General features: G+C 41.2%; 1 protein-coding gene across 1 annotated transcript in view; it reads left to right on the top strand.

Moving 5' to 3' along the window:
* The window catches only part of PAX3 (paired box 3), a 96,017-nt gene that overhangs the window by 66,320 nt on the left and 2,079 nt on the right, over positions 1-27,618 (top strand). Inside the window, 3 exon segments of the mRNA XM_021703108.1 lie at positions 8,963-9,043; positions 9,045-9,129; positions 10,000-10,214. Coding sequence (XP_021558783.1) covers positions 8,963-9,043; positions 9,045-9,129; positions 10,000-10,214 — 381 coding nt within the window.

Genomic DNA, 27,618 nt, shown 5'->3' with positions numbered 1-27,618 from the left:
GATTTAGGATGAACTTTTGAAGCTAAATAGAAATTCTCTGGACAGGGAGGGTGGGGAGAGTACATTAGTAAGAGAGACTAATGTGGGCAAAAGCACAGAGAGTTGGATGCACATGATCTTTCATTTTTGCTCATGTCAAAGGAACAGGGAATGGTTCAGTTTGCTTGGAGGGTAGGAAGAGGTAGGGTGGCGGGGAGGAATATGGTTGGAAATCTAGGCTGAGGACATCCTGTGGAGGGCTTGGGTTTCAGGCAAGGGCTCTCACAGTTGATGTGATGGGCAGTGGGCATGAATGGGTCAGGGGCCATGGGAATGGAAAGGAAAGGACCATGGCAAAAGGTATTTGGAGGTGGAAGCAGGAGATGGGTAGGAGGGTGAGTGAAGAGTCATAGATGCGTGGAGGCTTACAGTGCAGATGTTCTACAGCTGGAACTACTATCTATCTGTTACATTGGGTACAGTGTTCCTCCCCAGAAATGACTACCGCTAACTACAAATCATGATAATTTACATACATACATTGTATGATATAATACTATAGGTAGTGTATGTATCATGATATTATCTATAACAATGTTACAAATATTGTATATATCAAATCTAATTGCTTTTATTACAGTTCTGTGATTACCTGGTTTAAATCTGGAGTCAGACCTGTTCACATCTCCATTCTTCCAGCAAACCTTTATGGAGTGCCCACTGCATTCGAGGATTTGACCCCTATATTTCCTGTCTGGCCAACCTCACATCCCGAGTCAGTCCTTTAGACAGATAGAAGATCAGCTCTGCACTCAGAGTCACAAACATTGATTTTAAAGAAATCAAACAAAGAGTGTGATGGAAAACTGGAAGTGTTCCGTGTTGTCGTCTGTCATTCCTGCCTTTGCCAAAAACAAGGATGGAGGGCAGCCTAAATCTCAAACCCATGCAGCTTGTGCAGTGCCCAGCATTCACATCTGGCCCAATGAATGTCAGAGGAGAATAAGAAAGGCCCATTAACTTGCAGAGGACATGGGATCAAACCAATAAAGCGTGGTTCATATTTTTCTATACAGTGACCTCCTCTCCAAAGCAGGGCCCTCATTAACCTAACAGCTGTCCTAATGTGGCTTTAACCCGGTGACTCTTTACATTCCTTATGGCTTCATTAGTTCCCTTGAGACACATCATGTCTTGCACCATAGCTATGATCTACGGCCTAACAAATTCCCTACAACACCCGGCATATGGATCTTTTACTTAACACAGCAGGAAAAAGAAGGGAGTAGTTAATCACTGATTAAAATGCCAGAACAAAATCCTTTAGTTTTTAGAAGGATCTGGGAAAGCGGTAGCAACGTCAGCTCCCTTTGAGTGATAGCCAGAAAGTGTGAGTTAGTTAAATTTGTGGCACCTGGGAAAACCAAACACCCAATGAAAAAAACCCCTCAAACAAGTCTACATGCTTTTTTTTTTTTTTTCCCCCGAGTAAAATATTTCTAAAGTCTTCTGGATAGAGATGACACTAAAGCTATAAAAACTTAGGCCTTTGTCAGTATTTAATAAAAATTTATTTAGCCCGTAGCTCTGTTGTGTTTCTCACAGCCAAATCTGAGGACACAATCTGAGAATTATTGTACACCAAAGACTAATTTGCCTAATTCACCTCCTGGGTATTATTATGCAAATAATGGCAAGCATCACCGTTTAGTGGGGAAGAACGCAAATATTTATGATGTGCAAAAGTTTTATTAAATATTCCATCTAAGAACTCCACCAAACAGGGAAGTAGCACTCTTTTACCACCAGGATAATGGAAGACAGCAAAGGAAGCTATTTGAGGAAACAGCATTTAAGTAGGAATCAGAAGATGTGGGTTTTGGTCTCAGCTTGCCTACTCTGTTCTGCTGAGGAAGTCACTTAATTCAATGCTGTAATCCTGCTGGCTTCAGATTTTTTTTTTCTTTTAATTTTAAAATATGGGGTAGGTTAGATCAGATTATCTCAGTCTAGGTCCACAGATGACCAGGATAATCATGGATGGACTTCAAGAAATCTGGGAGACTTGAGATTTGTACACACAATTTTGTGCCTTTGCCTCTACCTGTGTGTGTGTGTGTGTGTGTGTGTGTGTGTGTACACAGACATTAACTAGGGGGGTATCCCTGCCTTTGTAATATTCTCAAATACCTCTGCTCCCTCTCCTATCCCCCAATTAAAAATAACTAGGTACAGGACTTATCATCAGTAATTGGAGATTCTCATAGAAGCCCAATAGGGATTGATTGATTGATTTCAATTCCAGTACAGCTAACATGCAATGATATATTAATTTCAGGTGTATAATAGAGTGATTCAAAAATTCTATATATTGTTCAGTGCTCATCACAATAAGTGTACTCAGTCCCCGTCACCTATTTCACCCATCCCTGCACCCACCTACCCTCTGGTAACCATTAGTTTGTTCTCCGTAGTTAAGAGTCTGTTTTTTGGTTTGTCTCTTTTTTTCTTTGTTTTGTTTCTCAAATTCCACATATGAGTGAAATCATATGGAATTTGTGTTTCTCTGACTGACTTATTTCACTTAGCATTACATTCTCTGGATCCCTCCATGTTGTTGTAAATGGCAAGATTCCATTTTTCTTTTATGGCTGAGTAATATTCCTTTGTATATATATGCCCCACCTTTATCCATCTATGGATGGACACTTGGGCTGCTTCCATAATTTTGCTATGGTAAATAATGTTGCAATAAACATAAGGGTGCATATATCTTTTCAAATTAGTGTTTTCATATTCTTTGGATAAATAGCCAGTAGTGGAATTACTAGGTCGTATGGTAGTTCTATTTTTAATTTTTTGAGGAATCTCCATACTGTTTTCTTTCTTTTTTTTTAATAACTTTTTTTTTTAAAGATTTTATTTATTTGACAGAGAGAGACACAGTGAGAGAGGGACCACAAGCAGGGGGAGTGGGAGAGGGAGAAGCAGGCTTCCCACTGAGCAGGGAGCCCGATGCGGGGCTCGATCCCACGACCCTGGGACCATGACCTGAGCCGAAGGCAGGCACTTAACGACTGAGCCACCCAGGCGCACCCTTTCTTTTTTTTTTTTTAAGATTTTATTTATTTGACAGAGAGAGAGACAGCAATAGAGGGAACACAAGCAGGGGGATTGGGACAGGGAGAAGCAGGCTTCCTGCTGAACAGGGAGCCCAGTGCGGGGCTCGATCCCAGGACTCTGGGATCATGACCCGAGCCAAAGGCAGATGCCCAACCGACTGAGCCACCCAGGCACCCCTCCATACTGTTTTCCACAGTGGCTGCACCAGTTTGCATTCCACCAACAGTGCACGAGGGTTCCTTTTTCTCCACATCCTCACCAATACTTGTTTCTTGTGTTTTTGATCGAGTGGGGATTTAAAGTCATCCAACAGATCTGTATAGTTCAGAAGGTAAGATAGGTCTGGAATATTTGGCCCTGAAATTCCCTAATGATGCAAAAATATGATCATCCTGAAATTCTCTATGGGGGTTTGCTGTTGGGATGAATGAAGATGCAGTTGAGTATGTCTCTCTGTGTGTCCATGATCCTCTGATATTCCTGGGAGCATGGCACTTCTCCTCATCAACCTTATGCATTCTCTCCCCAACCTGCTCTTCGTACAGTGGTCAGAGCTGGAGAGCAGCTATGACAGAAGGGCTGGGAGAGTGCGATGTGGAAAGAGAGGGGGTATAGAGTGAATGAGAAGGTCCAGGGATGAACAGCTGGTCCTGAATTTACCTACTTGGAAAGTACTATATTTGGCATTGGGCATCATCACATTAGACATCACTGAATCTAGTGTCTAATCAAGCATTTTATTTTTTTAGAAGATTTATTTATTTATTTTAGAGAGAGAGAGAGGGAGTGAATGCGAGAGAGAGCATGAGCAGGGAGAGGGGCAGAGGGAGAGAGGAAGCAGACTCCCCACTGAGTGGGGAGCGCGACGCAGGGCTCCATCCCATGACCCTGAGATCATGACCTGAGCCTAGATCAAGAGCTTGTTGCTCAACTGACTGAGCCACCCAGGTGCCACTAATCAAGCATTTTAAATCTTGTTGTGAATTCTCTTTCTGAGCATTAAGTATTTCATTCTCCCCCCATTTTTCAAATTGCATTTGAAACAACCCATCTGGAATAATGTGGGTTAGATTGCCTTTGGGGACCACACCAAAAATGTGAACCAGTAATTTCTCGATGGGCAAAATTAGGCTTCTGGGATAATTAGCAATAATCCATGAAACTTGGAAGCAAATTTGACCTAAGTCTCCATTCAAGCCGAACTGGCTTTCAATTATTTGAGGTGTTATTTGGGTACTTTCCTGTTTGCTCATGGGCACAAAAGGCTTTGGCTGTAGACCACAGAGCTAGGAAAACAAAGCAAGGCTTTAATTCTTGGGTGGCTAAGACAGAGATGGCAACGTGACATTCATACTCAATAGCTAACATTATTGAACACTTAATATCTCTTAGGTATTCTTCCAAGGGCTTTGATTGTATTGTCTCATTTAATTGTCACAACAATCTTGTGAAGTAGTTTTTTATTCCTCCCATTTAGTAGATGAGAAAGCAGAGGCCCATAGGTAGTAAGCAAATAGTTCAAGGTCACAGAGTTAGCAAAGTGGGAGACCTGGGAGTCAACTTTTGCCTGGTCTGCATTTCACCCATGTGAACAAAAAGTATTACAATACCATTTAAAGTACAAAGTTTTTGGGGCACCAGGGTGGCTCATTTGGTTAAATGTCCAATTCTTGGTTTCAGCGCAGGTCGTGATCTCAGGGTCGTGAGATTGAGGCCCATGTCTGGCTCCGTGCTCAGCGGGGAGTCTGCTTAAGATTCTCTCTCCCTTTTCCTCTGCCCCTCCCCCCATTCATGCATTCTCTCTCTCTCAAATAAACAAATAAATCCTTAAAAAAAATGAAGTACCAAGTTTTCCCCAACTTATATTGTTGAGAGTCTGAATAAATTTGTTACTTATTTGACCCACGAAGATAAAAAATTATGAAAACCTTGTTCTTTTTTTTTGTGGGTCATTATCTTTTTTCCCTAGTTGTCATTATGTTATGAGGATCTTTCAACTGAAATTTTGTTTTGAAAATTCATTGGATATTATATTCCTTCAGACATGGGTCTGAAGATTGTTTCCAAAAGGCATGAATATAGCTTTGTGGAAGGGCTCTGTAGAGAGATAAACAAGTAAGGAAAGATCCAGGGGCAGATGATAAGACACCGGGTTGTAGTTCATCAGCTGAAGTAAAAACTTGCTTTGTGGGAGGGTTTAGATGTCATGTGATATTATACAGGCAAATGACCAGCATTTAACTGTAGCCTCCTGCCCTACTTCCTTCCCATGTTAGCTGTGGTGTGGAAGGCCAGCTAATAGTGGGGAGAGTGAGATTACATTGAATTATAGGTCATAGAATTACATTTAACAGGTGATAGCCAACTTTGTAAAACTTGTTCTTTCTGTCCTACTGGCTGAGACATTGGCAGAACACTCATACTCTCCTTTAGAATATCAGAGGCCAGTTTGTTTCTGTCGCCATTGCTACTCTTTTCAAAACAAAGAGAAGTTTCTGGTAATTGTAACAACTGAGTCATAAATGCCTTCCTTTAGATGAACTTCTTCAGTGTTATACACTCAGGCAGTTCATTCAGTAGATTATTCATTGATTGTTAGGAATTAGTGAAACAATATTGAAAGAGTTATCTAAGACCTCTGAGTACTAAAGCGAATGCCTTTCAGTTAAAGATGGGGTCATAGCAGTATCCCGGGATCATTGTGCCTGGTCAGTTTGGATCTTTAAAAATGAAGATTATTTCAAGGGCACCTTTTTCCTTTTAAAATAATAGATAAATCTTTTATGAGTTTCAAATTATAAAGAAGGCAAGGACCGCTTTCTGATTTGCAACTTCAGTATATGTATGTATGTATGTATGCATGTATGTATGTATGTATCTATCTATCTTTAATGCTACTTTTGGCAGACACAGCTGGTTTTAGGAGATGCAGAAAGCTGATAAGGGCAAGATGATAAAAAGTCTGGTTAAATGACCAGCGACAGGAAGGATAGTCCTCAGTCCTCAGTAGTCCCTGGTTCTCTCAGGAATAAATAGCCCTCTGGATTTATTTAGCCTAAATTTAAACATCATTTGAATTCCTTCCACTGGCAGACTCTCGAACCTCCTGTTGAAGGTTTGTTTTTTAGTAAAGATTTGCTTCCCAATTATTTCTCTTCAACTTTTATTGTAAGAATAAGAGATATTGTATTGTAAATACGAGAACTTTCTAATACAACTGCTGGTGGGTTTACTCAGTGTCTTCAGTTTTTGGATCGTTTTGGAAAAATGAAAAGAAAATCCCCAAAACCTTACATCCCTAGTCTTTTGGATATTTGAAGCTATCTGTAGAAAGTTATGATGTTTCTTCTGATTTATTACTTGAGCAAAGACATGTTTGATGTAAAAAAAATTGGGTTATGGAGGAGATAGAAGGATCTTGGATCCACAGCAGGTTGAGATGGACGGAGTGATCAGGCAGAGCCACCCACTGGGTACATCAAACCTGGTTTACTTATCTAAAGGTTACAGGAGGAAGTTGGCCCAGAGAGATTGGCAGCGTGCTCTTTTTAGCGATGGAAGTGCGAGCTCTGGGTTCTTCCTGAAGGATCTCACTGGTGGAATCGAGGCTAGTGAGTCTGAATGAGTGAAATCACATGAGAACCTTGGGAAATTCAGTGCTCTTCCCAGCCTAAAGTGGGAGATGCCCTGCACATAGTTTGGTTGAGACCTATGTCAGGAACTGCTTCACCTGAGCCAGGTGTGACTTACTAGTCTCCAGGTTTTTTTTTTTTTAAGATTTTATTTATTTATTTGAGAGAGAGAATGAGAGACAGAGAGCATGAGAGTCAGAGGGAGAAGCAGACTCCCTGCCGAGCAGGGAGCCCGATGCGGGACTCGATCCCGGGACTCCAGGATCATGACCTGAGCCGAAGGCAGTCGCTTAACCAACTGAGCCACCCAGGCGCCCTAGTCTTCAGGTTTTTAATGTAAAATATGACCACGGTGTGTGGTACAGCATAGCACACTCAGGCAAGGAAATGGCCCCAGTTTCTTACCCTCTGCCTCCTCAGCCTAAAACAGCTCGTTCCAGACACTTCGGCGCGTCCTGGTAACAGACGCTCAGATTTGCAGTGAGCAAACACAGTTGACGCAGACCTGAAATGGAGGGCTGGCTTGTTCATGGTTCTATTATCCCAGGTGGCAATTTATTAAGTTAAGTAAAACTCTAATTCAATTATGGATCAACATGGGAAAATATTGACTTACCTTCTTTTCCTGTTGGAAACTTAAGGAGTATTAAATGTTAGTATTTTGAGGAAGTTCAAAAAGCTTTCTTTACCAGGATCATGCGGTGTGCTTGGAGAAGGCCAGACTCCTTTTCAGACAAGTGCTTGGGTGAAGGGCAAAAGTTTAGGGAGATGCCTTGGCAAAGTGTTTGTTAAACTGGGTTTTCTTGCTCCAAAAGGGAGAAGTTCCTGCCTCCACTCTTTTAAAAGTTTCCACGACTTCAGAAAAATTAGTTAAGTTGTTGTTCATTTTGTTCTACAAGGACATCAAGCCTTACCTTTTCTTAGACATGTTGGTCTCCTGCATTATCACCTCCATCTGGAGTGACCTTTTGTTGAAATCTTGTCCATACTCTAAAATGAGTTCAAACAATCTCTCCACTCAGAACTTTCCCTGATTCTCTGCATTTCCAAATATGGAGCACTTACCTCTCGTGAGCATTATTTCGGTTTCCTTGAGGGCTCTGTGAATTCCAGAGGATAAGCCTGAAAGTTATTGGAGTGCAGGGATCCTGTCTTACCCTCCCATTTCATTCATCCCTTTTCCCCTCTGACTGCAAGCACGATGCTTTATCCATATGGAGTTTTCAGTGAACTTTCCATATAGGAATTAGAATATCTTTAATTGGTAGAAATACTCTATAATTTTAGGAGAAAGGTCACAAATGCACTCTGTCAAATCCTTCAAAGTTCCACATTTAAGCGGCAGATGTAAAAACTGGGCAAGATGATGGGGCCCATTAAAAGCCTTATATCACAATTCCTTAACGTTTTAGATGTCCAGTTACATTTCTTACTCCCATTATCACCATTTCTCCCCAGCTACCTGCCAAAATACACGGGCTCTGAATCCTCTGAAGGCATTTTATTATATTATACCATTTTTTTCTGAATGTACCTGGTCATCATAGTGCTCGGCACAGACTATTATTGGTGTTTAAAGCTTTTGTTGAAAGAAATAATAAACTATTTAAGAGATCTTCTTAGATAAAATGCTTTCATTTCTTGAAATACCTCTTTGGCATTTATTCCCATTAAGATCAGAGCAATGTCTCAACTTTGAAAGGGATGGTAAAATGGCTCCATTTCTCCTCCTGGTCAATTTACATGACGATATAGAAGCTATGCCCGTAACGACCATAGAAATGCAAAGACAGCCTGATACAAATATTAAATACAAAGTTAGTGGGATAGGCAAGACCCAATTAGGACATATGTCATGTACGGGTTAAGGAGGCCCATGCACCCTCCCTACAGTGCTGTGATAGATGAAGGCAGGGGTTAGGTGTTGGTGATGGTGACCTTGGGGTGTTCCTGTGGTTCCCACTCCTGCTCAGCCATCCCTGCCCATGGTCATCCCAGGGTTCGTGGGGGCTCTGCAGGACCATGGAAGGTCCAGGAAGCCCCTTTCCTGACCCCTGACATTGAACTCTCCTTCCTCCCTTGACAATACAACACAGAAGGTGGAGTTCCCTTGCATCTATTTGCCCTGTCAGTAAGGGGGCCTTTAATCTGTTTTAGCATGAAAAACTCATTAAGAATGTACTATTATTTCATCAGTGAAATCCTCAAATTTTAAATTAAATCCATAGGTTTGGTTTAGCAACCGCCGTGCGAGATGGAGGAAGCAAGCTGGGGCCAATCAACTCATGGCTTTCAACCATCTCATTCCGGGGGGGGTTCCCTCCCCCCGCCATGCCGACCCTGCCAACATACCAGCTGTCGGAGACATCTTACCAGCCCACAGCTATTCCGCAAGGTACGGAGGGAGTCGAGGGGTTAAAATATAACTCCCCGTTGCTTTCTCTGCTGCTGGGAAATCTTCCTCGATGCTGACATTGTTGCTGCTGCTTGGGGGTTAATGACCTTCTATCAGGTCGTCCCGAAGGTTTACCTGCCCCATTTCAGAAACCTAGTTTTTTCGGTGACATAGTTGGATCTCTCTAGATGATGAGCTGTGTTACAATACTGGCTCAGTATTTTAAAACAAAACAAAATGATGAAACCAAACCCAACACCTTTCCTAAATAAATATGCCATTTGCTTTTTCTTGGTTAAAATTTTACTTCTACCTTTGCACTGCTGTCGGCAGTTAACTGAAGTTCTATGAGAGTTATTAACTGCAGTAGTCATAGAGCAAAGGTAACTCTGACCAAGTCACCGTTGGATGGCGCAGAGAGGTGAATGGGATCAGTGAGAAGACCGAATTATTTGGGATTATGAAAGATAGCATTCCAGGCTTTCCACACGAATATTTAGGTGCTTTGAAAGCGTATTTGATATGAAATGCGAGACTTGTGATTCTGACGCTGGCTAATTCTTATGCTGATTCACAACATTCACTACCAAAAATAGGTTCATTCTCATTGTTCATGTGATTTCTGCATTCGTGTTCTGGGTGAGTATGCCCTGAAAGTATATAAATAAGTTGCGTCCTTGCACTTAGGTGCAGAGCCGGGGCTCTATTTGCTATGAGTGGTTCTCTATGCATGTTAAGAAGCGCAGTTTGAAGTTCACGTTTGGTCCGAGTGCTGGATACTCCTGGTGGCTCGGTGATTTGAACTTTTGCCCCGCGCTTTTCCTGCTGGCCTGCAAGGAGGGTTAGAGCTGACCGTCTTCTTCATTGCAGCCGTCTCGGATCCCAGCAGCACTGTTCACAGACCTCAGCCGCTTCCTCCGAGCACCGTCCACCAAAGCACTATTCCTTCAAACCCAGACAGCAGCTCTGCCTACTGCCTCCCCAGCACCAGGCATGGATTTTCCAGCTATACAGACAGCTTTGTGCCTCCGTCTGGGCCCTCCAACCCCATGAACCCCGCCATTGGCAATGGCCTTTCACCTCAGGTCAGTCCCGTGTTTCCAGACAGACGATTTGCTGTATCCCAGAACCAAACAGTCAATTCCCCGAGGCGGTCATATAATGAATTGCCAAATTTAAACCATAATGTATTCTTTATACAAGCCACATGATTTCAGTTTTCTGGTTTCCTTTCTCTCCACCCTTCCTACGGGCTGTATCAAAAGTTGTAGCTTGGGCTTACAATCCAAGTGATTTTTAATGTAATCAGGGAGATCTGTGTTTATACCTCGTTGTCAAGGCATTGGTCAGCTCCACCCCTAGTTCTGAGCTTTGGGTCAGAAGCTCACACACATTTTTTGTTGCTTTGTTTTTGTTTCTGTTTTTTTTTTTTTAAGTACTTGATCAGCTGATCTGGTTGTGAACAAAAGCACCTAATAGGAAAACACCAAAGCTTTATTAAAACAATTGGAGAGGAAGCAAGCAAGTTGTGTGGAGAGAGACCAGCTGATGACTCCAGAACTCTGGGATAAATGAGTTATAAATGCACAAATTAGGAGAATTACTGCTACTTTGGGAATATATAGATATTTGAATGTTGTAATTGTTTTTCTAATTTGCATTGGACTATGAGCCTTTCTTGAGAGATCATATTAATAAATTGCCTTGATAATTGCATGTCAGAGGGTTGGATAAATTTCCTCCATGTGGCATCTGTCTGAGGTTGACATTATTAGCAGTTGTTTAAATACAGATCGTTTGATTTTATTAGAGAGCTCTTGGCCCAGGTGGCAAGGATAGTTGCCCACTAAATTTGGAGAAATGTCACAAAGGGGTTGCAATCTATAATTGCGATCGAGAATCTCTTCAGGGCTGAGAGTGAGAGTTTTAACAGCTTTATCTTTCCTTAACCCCTTTTTTTCTCTTGGTGGCTAGAAAAACAGAGAGAAGCCCAGAATGACAGAAATGAAAAGTGAAAAGACAATTATACTCAATTACACACTAATCACCGACTATCACCGCCGCCTAAGCACCAAGAGGGCATTCTAATAGGCAGAAAATGAGATTTTAATGGCACAAAGGGTGGCCAGAATAACGGCTCCTATATCTTTGCCTTCTTCGTTTTCTTCCACTTGTGGTTTGCGTCTTGGGAGTGCAGTTCCTGGGCTCTGCACAACGGTGATAACTCTGCGCAGCTGAAAAGTTCAAAGCCGTTGGAGTTGAAAAGAATGAATAGCAAAGGCAATGAAATAAACATTTCTGCCTAAAGGCAAAAGTTCATAAATCCTTTTTTGTAACAGTCAATGTAATTAAGTTTCATAGATTCCTATAGCACATCCTGGGATAAGAAATGAGAGGTGGCTTTAAACCTCGGCCGAAAAGTAACAACATGAAAACAATGAACGTGTCTTCCTACAGGACTTTAATAAATTTAATTTCCAAGTGCTGGCATTTGTGAGTGTGATTTTGCATGAAAATCATGGACTTATATTAGTAGATTCCTCTTCAAAATGCCCAGATTTATAGCATATAAGCCTCTTCCACAGTTTAGAAGGAACATCAGAAGTAGTTATCTCGGCAGTTTTTAACATCAGTCGTCTGGGACCATAGCAGAGCTTTTTTGAACATGACTGGGTTGAAAGTTTTCATAAAAAGTAAACTAACCCTATACTGCTTCTGCAAGGTGAGACCCAGGACTCCCTTGGCATTTCTTTCGTGTTCAGTCAGAACAGAAATAATGACATGGGTCTGTATTCTCGAAGTGAACGTCCTAGATTCTTGTAAGCGTATGAGCTTGTATGTTATAATAAGGGTATTCTATTTTATTCTATTCTGTTCTATTAGTATTACATAGTTGGAGTCACTGGCACTTAATCTGGAAACTGTTCATCTTTGATTTTATGATTCCAGAGTTGGCAGTAGGGTGGGAATCATTCCAGTGTCAAGCAACGGAAAATTCCACAGGCAGCTCTTCCTGTATTTCTTTATTATGCTCTTACGTATCAGGTTAATTCCCTACTTATTACTCTGTACATATCCCGGATATTTTGCATTTCTACCATACATTTCCTCCTGAAACTACCACTAGGAATCCATATTGTCTTAGTACTTGTAGCATCCTCAGCGAGTTAGAAAAGGGACAGATAATGAAGTTCCTCCTTATTTCTTTAGGCAGAGTCGGGGGACAAAAGATGATGAGCACACCAGAATCACACCAAACATGTTGAAAAAACAACAGAGTAGGAGAACTGGAAATTGGAACTTTCTAGAGCCTTGGGGTTTATCACTTCTCAGGATTGCCTCTATGTAAGCAAGGGGGGACCAACCCTACTTTTGGTTGTCTGGCTTTATTAGGAATATCCTAAAGAAAATTTGAAGATAAGAGCCCACTTTGAACAGCCTGGTTTACCTGTTAACTAAAGAAGAGAGAAAGAAAGACCCTTCAGTTTTACTGCTGATTATATAGAAGGGCTTATTAATAGATTGGATCATATGATATTCCAAATGGAACTGATCTTACCGTTTCTCCTCTTCCTCTCCTCCTCCACTTCCTCTGCTTCTCTCTGGACATCTAATATGCAGATGAATCAACCAAGGCTCAGAGAGCTTGAGGCCTGCTGAAGACCACCAGGCGCTAGAGACAGAATTGGGGCTGGAACCTGGGACCCTTGGCTCATAGGCTAGGATCGCCCCCATGAGAGCATGTGGTTGGGCAGAGAGGGAACAGGTTTTCTGAAAACTAGAGGGAGGGGGCTTTCATCACATCTTAAAATCATCGAGTAGAGATGAGTTTTCGAGACTTTTGGGTTCAGGTTAAGTGACACTCTTTTTGCTAATATGCTCTTTACATGCTTTTTTGCTTTACATACTTTTCCTATCAATCTTTTAACTTCCCCCAATAATAAAGGTTATTATTAATAATAATAGAATAACTGCATGGTTATTATAGAAAATAGAAAAAAAAATTTTTTTAAGTGTCTTCAGAGTAGAAAAAAGAAATTCCCCTGGGCAACCTCTGTTAATATTTTTACATATTGCCTTCCAGCTCTTTTGGGTCTTACACCTTTTCAAAAAATATAATTGAGATAATAGTGTATATACCTTTCCATGTTGCTTTCTATCTTTACATTTCAGCATTGGCCTTTCCCCACCAACTAACTTACATGGAATTGGATCTAAAGGCTTTTGAGTTGTTTCGGTCAATTCATTGTAGATCTTTTCAGTGGAGGCTGTTTGACATGTTCAAAATAATGTGTGCATTGCATTTGACTTTCTTCCTAGTGGGGCTGGCCATTCAGACTTGGATCTCATGAGAATTGCTTCTCTGTGTGTGTGTGTCTTTTAGTTGGTAATCTTCTGGAGTCTCTGACACATCTGTTCCCTCAAGCCAAGATTCCTCTAAAGCTTGGAATCAGAGCCATCAGCCCAAGGGTATTTCTTAAATGCCTTCAGTGCTTTTCTCAGGGAGGGTCTCAGCTTCCTGAGAGACGGGGTGAAACAGTGATGTAGGAGATCACACCTGTCTGGCTGGTCAGATTTGAGCAGCAATAGACTGACTGACATGTATTTTGACAAAAGATCAGAATATTGACAAAACCTTTTAGAAACTTTGGGCATATCCTTCCTCAAGTTTGTCTTGTTCTGAGGGAATCGGTAACTATATCTGAAGAATATGGCCATTTTTCTTGTGGAAAAACGGAGACTACTGCAGCACAATTATCTAAATGGCAGGGTGAACCGCCGGCAGACTTAAGAGCCAAAAATCTCTCTCTTCCAGTTGTTACTAATTCTCGTATAAACACAAATGACACGTTTTGCTTGCTGAAGAAGCGTAATGGCCTAGTGAGTCTTCCATAGGCTCTGGCACTGATATTCCTGCCCTGATTTTCCTGCAGGCCTCGTCCAAAGGCTTCACCAATTGTAGGGGTTGGCTCCACATTCTCCCAGAGACTGGATCTGTCGGGGTAATCTGAGACAAGAGTCCCAGGGATGGGTGACAGAGGGGAAAGGCTATGACCTCAACCTTTTCTGTTGTCTCTGAATTGCATTTCGTCTGAACCACGTAACTCTTGTAGGAGGAGATGGGCCTTCTCATACTGAAAGACAAACAGCTTCTGAGAAGACCATTCAAGTCACTCTAGTGAGGGTTTTCCCCTGCAGTAGCAGCCTTCTTCGGAAAGGTTGTGTTCTCTTGGTGTGGGGACCATAGAGAAAGAACACAGGGAAATAGAGACCATGTATTTCCCCTCCAGACCCAGATGGCACGTTCCCAGCACCTTGCTGCACATGGAGGAGAGAAGAAGGAATGCTGACTCGGAATACAGAGCGCCAGGGAAATCCTACCATATGCTTAAGACATGAGACTAATTAACATTTGGCCCATGTTCTTCCAATTAACTTTGCTCTGCAAGAAATACTACTCTACTGCTCCCCCACGTCCAGAACACACGGAACCAAGCCCAAAAAACAAGGCCAATTAATTTAACAAACTTTTATCATCTCATGCTCCACCCCCATCCCATGGCTATAATCGCCACAGTTTTTGGTGACAGCTTCTAATGATTTCTTGAGTGAAATACAGTATCAGTGGGGTTGCATGGTTTCTAGAAAGCTTTTTTTTTTTTTACTGTTATGTTGTATACAAAAATGGGCCAACTTGGCTGCATCTAGGGTTCATCAACCATTGCAAATGATTCTTCAAATGTTTTGGGTTTGGTAAAACCTAAAACACATTTTGCCAAGCACTTTTCCTCCTTAATTTTTCAAACTGTGTATTTTAGGGAAAATTTGATCCATATGGTTTTGATTCATTTACTCTTATAGCATTGACATTTTTTTTCTAATGGAGCCATTTGATATCCAAGAAGATTTCTGAGCTTTTCCTACGTTCATTTTAAGCATTTTCCTCCTTAAAAAGAGGAAGTCATCTTTGCAACCTCAGAGGCCGTAAATTTTGAGTACTCTCTCAATTCGGCAATACTTAAAAATACATTTGGTATAAATCTGGATTATTATGAATACATTTTATGTTTAGAGGAGATGGGCAGATTTTCGTTTCTGGTTTATGAGTGAAACCAATGACAAAATAAGAAAATGGGCTTAAATTACAAAAAAAAAAGTTTTGTTTTGAGGAAAGTTTAACTGTTATTAATAAATCCCTACGGTAAGAGCTATGTTCCGAGACCTCATTTCACATTTTCGTCCAGGTCTTGGATAGGCTGTAATTGAATAACCGGTACACCTGTCCTGTTTCATGGGTAATCTACTGAGGAAAGAAAAAGTTCTCATAAAGCCTTGTGTACCAGGCTTAAAAACGCTTGAATGTTTGCTCGCCGCGTACCACCTCAGGAACAAAGCGTGGGTCTGCACATCTCATCAAGCCTGTGGACCATGCATCTGTTCAGTCGGGTTGCTGGATCACGGCTCTGTGGGGATGGGATGGACCCAAGAAAGAGCAGGTAGATCGTCGAACTAACGAGACGGTGGTTAATGGCAGAGGACAACCAGGATCAACCTCTGTTCTTATCCGTATTTTACAAAAGACAACCTTGAACTCAACCTACTCATCCAGTTGCTTTTAAAGAATAATATTGGGCGCCTGGGTGGCTCAGTTGGTTAAGCGACTGCCTTCGGCTCAGGTCATGATCCTGGAGTCCCGGGATCGAGTCCCGCATCGGGCTCCCTGCTCGGCGGGGGGTCTGCTTCTCCCTCTGGCCCTCCCCCCCTCTCATGCTCTCTCTCTCTCTATCTCATTCTCTCTCTCAAATAAATAAATAAAATCTTTAAAAAAAAAAAAAAAAAAAAGAATAATATTAAACTTGAGATTATTAGTGTGTAATGTATGTAAATTGCATATTTGGTGGCAGCCACGCTTATTAGGGTACTTCTTCATTTCATGCATATATGTATCAGTCCGTCGTGGTTCCATTTCAAATCAGATTTCAATTGCTCAGCACAGCTTCTTTTCACAAACATTTGTTAATCCCGACACTTATTAGGGAGAAGCATTTAAGTGTTAATATGTGTACACAAAACTCAAGACGGCTTTTGATTTTGCTTGTCATTTTTTGCACCACAGTGTTCACAATGATCTCAGATTCCTTAGCTGCCAGGCAAGATGATGGTCTTTGTCCAGCGAAGGAATAAGGGCTTACGGATCAGCTTGTTACGTGGAGGCGGTATCATCATTAAGAATGGTTGTGATGGGTACTTCTCTGTCTCATAGAAGAAGTCTTTTTCACTGTGGCATGGTAATTCCTTGACCTTTTCTCGTACTGTCGATCCATGGAAAAGTGGTAAGGTTTACCCTGGTCGGGGGGCCGGCTCCTGTTTCAGGAGAGCTATTTTTCTGGCCGTTTTTCGGGCCCACATGGAGAAGCTGCTCGATGCCAGGCCGTTTGTTTTGTCCATTTCACACCCACGGTACAGACTTGGCGCCCTCAGCCCTCCTTTATCATTTCGAAGAACCAGACAATCGGGCCTGCCACCAGCAGCCCGTTTCCCAACAGAGGCACTTCCTTCCCTTGACACTTTCCAGAAATTCACCTGTGGAGGAAAGAGGAGTGATTTTGATTAAAGAGATTGGTTGGGTGTCAAACAGAGCTCGGATGGGGAGACGTTCCATGCCAAAGGGGCAGCCCCTCCAAAGCTTGAGCTTCCTTCTGTTTCATTTCTGAAGCAGCCCGTGAGCTCAAAGCCAAGGCCACAGCCTCACATGTTTACAAAGGCTCCAGGATGTTTATGATCATAAATGAGCCCATTTCAGCTACAGCAGAATAACTGTGGACCATTCGTATGTTTCCATTCTGCCATGCTAAGCTTTCGAGATGTTCTGTTCTGCGGTGGAAACATTGCTGCTAATCCATTTGTTGAATCAGTGCAGGCTGTAATTGACCCACTGCCTTTGGTTTTTCTCCGAAGGCTGTGGTTGCTCCCCTTAAAGAAGGGGAGGCGAGCCCTGGTTTATGTCAGCTCTGGCTGCAGCCTCTTGAGTTTAGTTACAGATTGGGAGAATTTTGAAAGAAACAACTATTTGGCCCAAATCTCCTTTTTTTTTTTTTTTAAAGAAGGGAGGGAGCAGCATCAATGACTGACTCTTACATCATCTCACTGAAATGAGCCACAAGCGAACCTTTCTTGCTGAATTATGTTTTTTTGTGTGTCTGCTGAATTGATTTAAAGAGAAACTCCATCAGCTACTTTCCCTTGCATGTTGGACAAATCAAATGCAACAACCCCATGGTTTTGGGGACCCATTTGAATTCCTTCAGCTATCGGGGGAGAAAAAATTGAGTGTGATAGCTAGGTCTATACCGAAGCTACTAGAATAAAAAGTTTTTCTTTGTAGTCAGTAAAAGCCCAGGAAAGCAGTGCTGGGTTCTAGTGTGAGGCCAATGGTCTGAATCAACCCTTTATATGTGGTTGGAATGCAATGTAAAGCTTTTAATTTATTACTGCATTTGCAAAATGGCAATATCTACAGAAATCTGAATACTTGCATATTTATTCAATTAGGGGCTGAATGTGTGCTTTGTACTGCAGACACAGAAGACTGGATTTACTCATTAGTTGTGTACTATTTTTTTGTTTTCTTTTTTCTAAAGAAATCTGTTTCTGTGAAACAGTCTGGGTCTCATCAGAGGTGTGTATTTTTTTTTTTTTTCTGTAGAGGTGTGTGTTTTTCAATGTACAGTATACTATTTAAAATTTAAAAATTACTAGCTAGAGTTCAGCGAACTAGAGTTTCAGAGGTTAGTGATTGCATTGTTCCCGTTGATCAACGAACGAGAAAGATGGGCAGTGGTGAGACAGTGCATTCTGCAGACTCACAGGGTAGGAGCTCCCCCTGGAAGGGAATATTTCCTCCCTGTGACAGGACGGCAGCCGGTCCTTGGCGCTGAACTAATGAAGGAGGCAGGCATTATTTAAAGAAAGAACTTATCTTCTTATCTCACAAAAAAACTGAGGTCTCATTTTGGGCAGCTTGCATTAAAAAAAAAAAAAATCGAATTAAACTTTGGCTTTCAAAATCGCCTGCAGCTCTGAGCCTCTACATATGGGACTCCACAGGAAAATTTCTAGTTCAGTGGCAACTCTGCTGTGACTCTTGCAGGCAGAATTTCTTCTTTTAGCCTCTGTTGAGGTCCGTTGGTGTGTTTGTACCTTGTGAAAACACGTACGCCATACCACCCTGTGTTATATGATAAAGTACCCATTCCCCTCTTTCCTATGAGCTTCTGGAGGAGTGGTCCTAGGTCCTAATCATCTTGGAACACCCAGGAACCAAGCAGTGCCTCATCATAAAGGCTTGTTCCCCATAGTGGGCTCCTTGAAAGGTGGTTTGGGGAAAATGGATTCTGAACCAACAATTTGATAAATGTTACAAATTATATCCATTTATCTTTCAAAGTCCCAGGGCACATTAGCCTACTAAAGGCTCTGACAAGTCTTGCAGTGTAGAAACATGTTTGTCTCGCTCCGTGTTTTCTGATTTAACTATGGAGCCCTTTTGCTGAGTATTAAACTACCAAGTTTTGAGGAACATTCCCTAGGAAATGCTGAATGAGAGAAAACACGGATGGAGACCCACTCACGATTTGTCCATGTCTAAAATGCTTCCCTTGTTTTTTTTTTCTTCATGAGTGAATCTTCGTTCTTTTTTTTTTTTTTTAAAGATTTTATTTATTTATTTGAGAGAGAGAGAGAGAATGAGAGACAGAGAGCACGAGAGGGAAGAGGGCAGAGGGAGAAGCAGACCCCCCGCTGAGCAGGGAGCCCGATGCGGGACTCGATCCCGGGACTCCAGGATCATGACCTGAGCCTAAGGCAGTCGCTTAACCAACTGAGCCACCCAGGCGCCGTCTTCGTTCTTTTTTTAATTTGATTTTACTACGTTATGTTAATCAACATACATTACATCATTAGTTTTTGATGTAGTGTTCCAGTGAATCTTCTTTCTATGTAATGTCTGATGTTATCTTTTCCTTCCACACATTGTACCCCTGCTCTGTATAAAAACTTAGCAGGCAAAAGAGTGATTTTATTTTATTTTATTTATTTATTTTTTAAAGATTTTACTTATTTGACACAGAGAGAGAGACAGCGAGAGAGGGAACACAAGCAGGGGGAGTGGGGGAGGGAGAAGCAGGCTTCCTGCTGAGCAGGGAGCCTGATGCGGGGCTCAATCCCAGGACCCTGGGATCATGACCTGAGCCGAAGGCAGATGCTTAACGACTGAGCCACCCAGGCGCCCCAAAAGAGTGATTTTAAAGAAGAAGCTGTGAACTGCGTAATAATGTTTAGATAGGCGGAGAAGGGCGCAAAGAAAGGAAAGAGTTCCTGTTTAGTGACTTGATTGCAATGTGGATGCAACTCATTGATCTAAAGAAGGAGCCTCAAGGTCAAAAGCACCAGATTTCCAAAACTTATCAGCCATTTGCTAGCTGTATTTTTTTCGGGCAAGTTGCTTAAACTATCTTCGCTTCTGTTTCATCTTCTTGTTAAACGGGGAAGATAACAAAAAAGAATTGTCCGATAGAGCTGGGCTGAGAAACACAGTACTTTGGAAATTTGGAAATGCTTTTTGATGAGTTAATAATACGAATGCAACGGGGCTTTCACTACTGTTTACAACAGAACAGCCCATGAATCTCTGACAAAAACCAAAAACAATATGTTTGTCCCTGCCAAAGAAGGCAAATGTGGAAACTGAGTAGTATCAAAAGAAAGGCAAGTTTCTTCATGGAGTGGAGTGTTTTCAGCTGTTCTACTCAGATATTTTAGAGAATATTGGTATCCACTCAGAATGCAGGAATTGTAATGTGCCTGAGATACAGTAGTCCCCAGAAATATGATATACACAACTTGGTTTTGTTTGAGAAATTCAGGATACAATAACATAAGAACTCACTACAGCAAGAATAAGAGCCAACGGTCCTTTATTCCATGGGGCTAGGAGTGGGGAAAGGATAGGGTCATCCTGATGGTTTCCTTTTCTTATTCTTATTTTGATTTACTGAAATCCAATATTGACATGGACACATTTTTTAAAAATCTACAGCCAGCTTCTATGGTACTGGATACCTCAAAGGTAAGCAAATCTGATAAACACTATGCTTCTCTCTTCAGTAAAGAATAGAGGTAGCTAAGACAGCAGGTACAATAGAGAGGTCTTAGAAAGTAAGGGACAATCTAACCAACTAATTTTGAGTTACCAATTGGGGAATATTCTTTTAATCACTAAATTACAAAGATGCTACTTTGTCAAGACCTGTAGGAGCAGATTAGTTTCTGTAGCTCAAAGAACTGTGTAAGTGGTTTCACCGTGGGCCCTAGATGTTTCCAGCATAAACATCAGTTTCCTGTGCAATAGGAGACATAACCACTGTCCAATTTATGATCAAGGACATAAGTAAATTTTCAGGTAGGAAAGCAACACAACATCTTTATTGGCTCGGTATCCCTGGAATTGGGTCAGGGAGGGAATCGAGGTACGTAGGATTTTAGCTTAGTGGGGTAGTAGCTTCTGGTTTTTGGAAGACTGTAATTTCAGACGTCGCATATCTGTAAGAGTTACTGCAAATTTCCATGCATCTTGGATGGATGCTTATTCTGCTTTACCACAAAACCTGTGAAACAGGCCAGCACACATTTCCTAAAGGATATATTCATTCTTAGACTTTTGCTAGGCTGTCCTCTGCTTTCCCATGGTTAACAGAAATAGACTTCTTGACATCTACTCATTAAATTAGTATCAGTTGTCTTATCAGTTGACTCTTTACTCTGAGAAACATACCTTCTTTCCCATGAAGAGAAGGATAAGGAAGCTTCTTTTCTGTGATCTTAGGCATTTAGTTGATGGAGTCTTAGGTCCTTGACTCTGGGCAGCCATAGAAATATTTGCCTACATCACACCTGGTCTGGAAGAAAGAAAGGATTTCCTTGTTGAGATGGGCCACTGTTGTCCTCCCTTAATAGGCTGGCGTGTCTGTCCGCCGTGTTGTTAGAGTGTTGGTGGAAGGGAAAATCTCAGGGGAAAGAGAATACAGTGTAGCCCAACATCTTTTGTTTCAGAGGGGCAGAGTTTAGGTCCTTCTTTCTAAAAGCCAGCGTGGACTTCTAGTTTATTGTAAGTTTTTGTGTGTGTGTGTGTGTGTGTGTGCGTGCGTGCGTGAATCTTAGACAGAGCTGGGCAGCTAAGGTGCAGCAAGATGTGCATTTATGAGTGGTCACGATGGTGAATCAGCCCCGCAGTTCCTTGAATGCAGGTTTACTTTATGGGCAATTAGAGATGAAGTTTTAATCCATCTCCCCGAAGTACTGTGGGATGGCCAATTGTAGAGCTTTTCCCTTTCTACATTTGGAATCCCAGGTCCCAGAGGGTCGATTAATATTTAGCAAACATGTCCTGAAGTCGTCATGAAATTAAAGCAAGATATAGGTTTGATTTTCCACAGTCACGTGTTCAGGCAGGTTTTTGAAGTGGTGATGGGTTTGAGTGCTTACCTTCCGGAGGACTGCTGCGGTGGTGGGAAGAGTTAACAGCAGGTAATGCCATTCCTTCCAGAGAGAGTTTGAGACTCTCTGCGTTAAGTGATGAATGAGGGTATCTGACCCACATCTGTTTTACATTAGAATGGAACATTGCCCTGACATCGTTAGGAGCATTTGTCAAGATTCCCTGGACAGAGCTTCTGTAAATTACATGCTGCAAATGTGTCAGGGTCAGATAAGAGGATATCATTAACTCCCTCAAGTTTACTCAGGGCTCTGTCAGTCCATCTTAATATGCTAACAGCCAACAATTTTCCTTGAGCTGTTTTGTTATATTTTTCATTCATAGAAGAAGAAAAGTCGATGCTCTACCCCCTACCCCCAATATTGCACATGTTCTTTTCTCATAAATCATATTAATTGTAGACATGGTCACAAAGCATATTAAATGCAGGCATGCGTAAATGAATTAAAACATATGAGAATTTTATTATGACCCATGGTGGGTGTAACATAGTCAAATACCAACTGTATTAACTGGCATCCTTTTTCATTTGGGTGCAATAAGCTTTTTCTTAATGGGCTTTATTTTATTGATAATAGAGGGACATGATCATCACTGGCTAGAAGTAAACAATATGTATGTGTGTGTGTGTGTATGTATGTGCTTCTTGTGTGTGTGTGTGCATATACATGTCATCATTCCATGCCATTTCTATGCTGAGTCTTTGCCTGGATTTATGTTTTAGTCAGCAGTGCCTAAAGAGTATTGCTTTCAATTTAACAGCTTAACTCTATTGAGAAATAGGTACTCTAAAGAATTGAGGAAATAGAAGTTATTCTGTGATTGGTCACAGGGCTGGAGATTAAATCACATCTATCACTCAGAGTTTATCTGAGATAGTACTTACTGTGCTCTTTACAAATAAAACTTAGAAGTCCCTGTAGCATATGAACCACACTTGTCTGGCACTCATACTCTTGAATCATGCATTAAACATAGCTACTTGCAAAATGTAAGCTAAGGAGTAAAATAAAAAAAAATAAGGATGTGTTTAGCGGGACCTTTTACAAACACTGGCTTTCTATCTGGTTAGGTAAAGAAAGGTCAGGCATGCCCTTCCCATAACTGTGGGTGTGGGTGAGAAGGTCACCATACTTACCTTAAAGAAACTTCTGCCCTCAGGCAACTTCCCTCTTACGGCTTTTGAACAGACAGGGCCAAAAATCTAATTATTTAGATTCTAATCAACTGCAGGGTCATTCCTAAGGCATTTGAATCTGAAGGCAACGTTCTGGTTCTCAGTTGTTCAAATTTAGGCTTTTCCAGGCTCCAAGATACAGTCACTGAAATTTAACCATCAGATAGACTACTCCTGCAGCATCTGTGTTAGCAAAAAAAACAAAAACAAAACAAAAAACAAAAAACATTTAGACATTCGAGTATTTTTGTTTGGTTTTGAAAATACGTTATATCCAAATTAAGAATATATGTAGTCAATATATACAGTTTTGGAGGGGAAGCTAGAAGCTAAAAAAAAAAACAAACAAAAAACCCTGCATATCATACGTAGCTATATTTCACAGCTATGTTTTCTAAAACATACAGAAATGTATATCATTGCATGTTAAATCACAAGAACATCTGATTACTTAAGAACAAAAAAGAAAGTAAAGACACGAACCAGGATTCCTACTGAGGAAAAAAGACGCGCCAAGATGTACACCATAATTTGCTAAATATTTGAGATTTCTGATTAGCTCTGAGCCCTTTCAACTGACGGCAAAACCATAACACTTAGGCTAAGACAAATATTTTCCAGACTCATTGTTTTGAACGTAAATCTTCATTTGGCCCGTAGTTTTTATCTTTTATATTTACTCTTCCATTAGGAAAATTAATTCAAGAGAAATATGGCATGAAGCAATTGTAAAGAGTTAGTTTTTTCCCTGAACCATATAATCTCCCAATCAAGATGTAAACAACCTATTTGGAATTCTGAAACTTGAGAATGACCTTAAAGAGATCTTTCGAAAATGTCTCTAATAATTCGAACAATGGAAGGATTAACACAAGTGTTGGCACACGATTCCAAGGCTTTGGATTTTTTAAAAAGGTTATCCATAAAACAATTTAGAAACAGTGTCCGGGAAGTGTTTTTGGAGGTAACAGTTTAGAAATATACTTAATAGTTGTTTTTTCAGACGCCTCACCTAGGAGTTGTACTCCGTGTGAAATCTTCCTCCTATACCCCTTCCCAGTGGGACAGAGCAGAGATCTTTATTACAGGAAAATTCTTCTTGGTCATTGCATCTCCTGGACTTATCTGGCATTTAGGAAGTGTGTGGTCCGTGTCCCGTAGACAGAAATGATTAGCCCTCAGCTTATTTATTTTTCTTTGAAATTTTTTGTGAGAACCTGTGGCTATGCTTCCCTCAACCCCAAATTAAAAAAAAAAAAAAAAAAAAAAAAAAAATCAGGCAGAAGTGCCAGTCCTGTCGTAAAAACAGCTTACTAATGGTTTATGAGGGGGGAGAAAACACCCATTCTACAACAAATGAAGATTTTATTTTAGGCTTTGAATGACAAATTGCTGTCGGAAAATGCATGTATAAAAGAAACTGCGACAATATTCTGAGAGAGAAAATATGACTGGAAGTCATTCCATAACCATATTATGGGGGGAGTTCTAAGAAGTTCGTTTACCAAATTCTTTGTGCAGCAAAAAGAAATTTCCATAGCTTCCCTTGAGCCACATGAAATACAAAATAGCTTTTAAAGAAATGTACATAAAAGTGTAATGGGACCCTTCCATAGAGACTTGAGGTTTTAAATTATGTTAGGGGAAAGTAATGCATTTTGTATTGATATATTCACTATTTTATTTTCCAAAACAGATTTCCTTTTCATTTTTTAAATTAGAAGTTATTAAAAAGATGTATATTTCTCAAGTTTTCTCCATGTGAAATACTAGAATAAATCATTGTTAGTTTCTAATCATTTGTTAATTTCCATTTCGGGCCACCTGTAGGAAAATACTAGTGCCTCTCGCCGATCCTTATACAATTCTCGAGAAAGAAATCATGAGGACAATATGTGACCATCACAGTGGAAATAAGAACTTGTGGGAAGAATGTCTGTCTCTTGGGCTCTGTCGGGGAAGTCAAAGGGAGCAAAGATGACTGGTCTCTGGTCCTTTTCAGTTTTCACATTAGCCACTGTGGGTACCACGCTGCCGAGCTAAGGGCTCTCGATCATGCGGAAACCGTCACTGGCTTTTTGTGTAGGACACAAGCAATACTGAAAGGAAGACCCCAAATGGGTCCCTCCTGTTCCATTCACCCAGCAACTTTCTGTTGCCCAGGAATAGGACTCTAGCAGATCCTACTATGTCTTCTCCATCCTCCAGGAGATATATTTCCAGGCCCTAGATTTCAATCTTGTCCTCAAGTATTTTCTAATTCAGCAGCTGCACCAAGTTGCAGAACCAGAAGCTGAATTTGGTTTGCAGGAAGGACTCATTTCTTCTCTTTTAGGATCTTCATGGTTTTCTCCCATGGACAAAATCATTACTGCTTTCAAAGTTAATGCAAACAAGAAATATATGGCAGGGGCACCTGGGTGGCTCAGTCGTTAAGCGTCTGCCTTTGGCTCAGGTCATGATCCCAGGGTCCTGGGATCGGGCCCCGCATCGGGCTCCCTGCTCGGTGGGAAGCCTGCTTTTCCCGCTCCCCCTGCTTGTGTTCCCTCTCTCGCTGTCTCTCTCTCTGTCAAATAAATAAATAAAAATCTTAAAAAAAAAAAAAAAGAAATATATGGCAGAGGATTAAAAAAATAAGTTTATCACAAAAATGTACATGTAGCTCATGAGAGAGTGTGCATGTTTTGAATAACAGTTTGCTCTTGTTCTTCAACTATAATTGTGTATGGAGAATTCCATTTCTCCCTTAAAGTGATACAATGATAACTAAGTTTCAAGTAAGTATTTTCATGAAGGGTAGTATTAATTTAAATGTAATTCCATTTTATCCAGTTCCATTGGCCATTTTTTCTTCTTGGGATTAATATAATTACAAAATTGCTTTTGCTAAGTGTTTGTTTTTATTTAGCACAGTTTATTTACAATAAAATATTTGTGCCCTATGTCATTAACTCCCTTTCGTTGACACGGTCACATTTGTCATATTTTTATTTTTCCCATCCATTCTTGCTCATCAGGCCAGTACACAAAGAGATACCCCTGATTTGAAAGGGGTAGGCTAGGCATTGAACAACCTCTATTTTAGATCCTTTTCTTCTAGTAGAACATGCCTGAATAATTTGAGCTGAAATAAAATACTTAATAAATTAGTACATCAATAGCATTTTTTTGAATTTTCCAGATATATGTATGTAAAATCATCTATACAAACTGAAAGGCAAAAAAAAAAAAGAAAAAACAGAACATGTAGGTGGAAGAACATTCAGGAAATAACTTAAATGCATTCTGAGTTATGTTCAAGTTTTTTAAAAGAGAAAATGAAGTAATTAATTTACTGTAAACAGCGTCGGGGAGGGCTCATGAAGAGCCCCACGTTCTGGTGACTCCCCACCCTCCTGGAGCTCCAAGAATCTACTGGCTCTTTATTTTGTGACTCTCACTTTCCCCAAATCCCCAGTAAAATAAGACGACGCTCTGTCACGTATAATTATTTTTTTAGAATATAAGTAGTTTTTAAGGCTTTTTAAAAAGCTATTTCACCACATAACTCGAGAAAATTTAGATCCCCTGGAACATCTTTAAAAATCTGGGTATTGCTGTGTTGCTTTCCACACACTGGCCCCCCGCTTCCCACATGCTTGCACACACAACCCAAACGAAAAGGCAGACGAGGAAACAGAGACTAGCTCTTCGGGGGAAAGGTGGGGGAAATTGGTGGCTTGTTAAAGTAGAGGAAGAAAGAGTCATTCATAGAAGGTGGTTAAGCAGACCTGCCCCCCACTTTTGTCTCTTGGGGCTAACTGAACATGTAGATCAGTTTAAAGCTGCATTTCAAGAAGATTTTGTTTAGCTAGGAGGCGGATGCAGACCCTTCCCAAAGGGGATGGTGGTGTCATTGGTTTTGGAATCTAAGATGTCTTTTCTGGGATGCAAGGCTAGGCCCTCTCTCCCGCCTTGCTGGACCCCCTCCACCCAGGAGTCCGTGGCCTGAATTACCTGGGCGGACAGCACGAGGCCAGAGTCATGGCTTGGGGCTCACCGCTACCCTCTCCTCTCGCTCGTATCTGTAACTTCGCCCCTCTGTGCTTCAAACTCCCTCAAACCCAGCAGGGAGATGGTGGCCCTGTGTGCGGTTGTGGCTCCCGCCTGAAATGCTCGGTAAACAGGCTCTTCACACTGTCCCCATCTCTTCTTGCAATTGTTTCTTGACCCCTGCCGCTGGGTGGTACAAAGTTGAGAAGAATCACTCCCGCTCTCCCTCCCGGGGCAGTTTTCCAGCTGCCAAATTAGTTAGCCACTTAACTTCCATCCCCAGGAGCTGTAAGGGTCAGCCAGCTTGAGTTTGCAGAACACTTCCCCGTGTGATCTGAAAGTTGGCCTGTTAATCGCAAGGTGGTTGTTGTTTTGTTTTGTTTTGTTTTTGTCTTTTAAAGTTTTCTTGCTTTCTAGGGTTATTTACAAAACTGAACAGAGTTTTTAGAACATGCTTGTATTTCGGGCTTTTCTTTCCTTTTAACACCTTCTTATATGTGAAATGTTTAGATAAGAAATGAAAAGGCAGGGAATGGAGGCAGTTACTTGGAGAGTTCTTTAGCACTCCCTTCCTTTCTTCCTTTCTTCCTTCCTTCCTTCCTCCTTCCCTCCCTCCCTCCTTCCCTCCCTCCCTCCTTCCCTCCCTCCTTCCTTCCCTCCCTCCCTCCTTCCCTCCTTTCCTTCCTTCCCTCCCTCCCTCCTTCCCTCCTTTCCTTCCTTCCCT

The sequence above is a fragment of the Neomonachus schauinslandi genome, chromosome 3, assembly GCF_002201575.2.
Source record: "Neomonachus schauinslandi chromosome 3, ASM220157v2, whole genome shotgun sequence".
Taxonomy (NCBI): Eukaryota; Metazoa; Chordata; class Mammalia; order Carnivora; family Phocidae; genus Neomonachus; species Neomonachus schauinslandi.
This window is presented reverse-complemented; position numbering and strand designations above follow the sequence as displayed.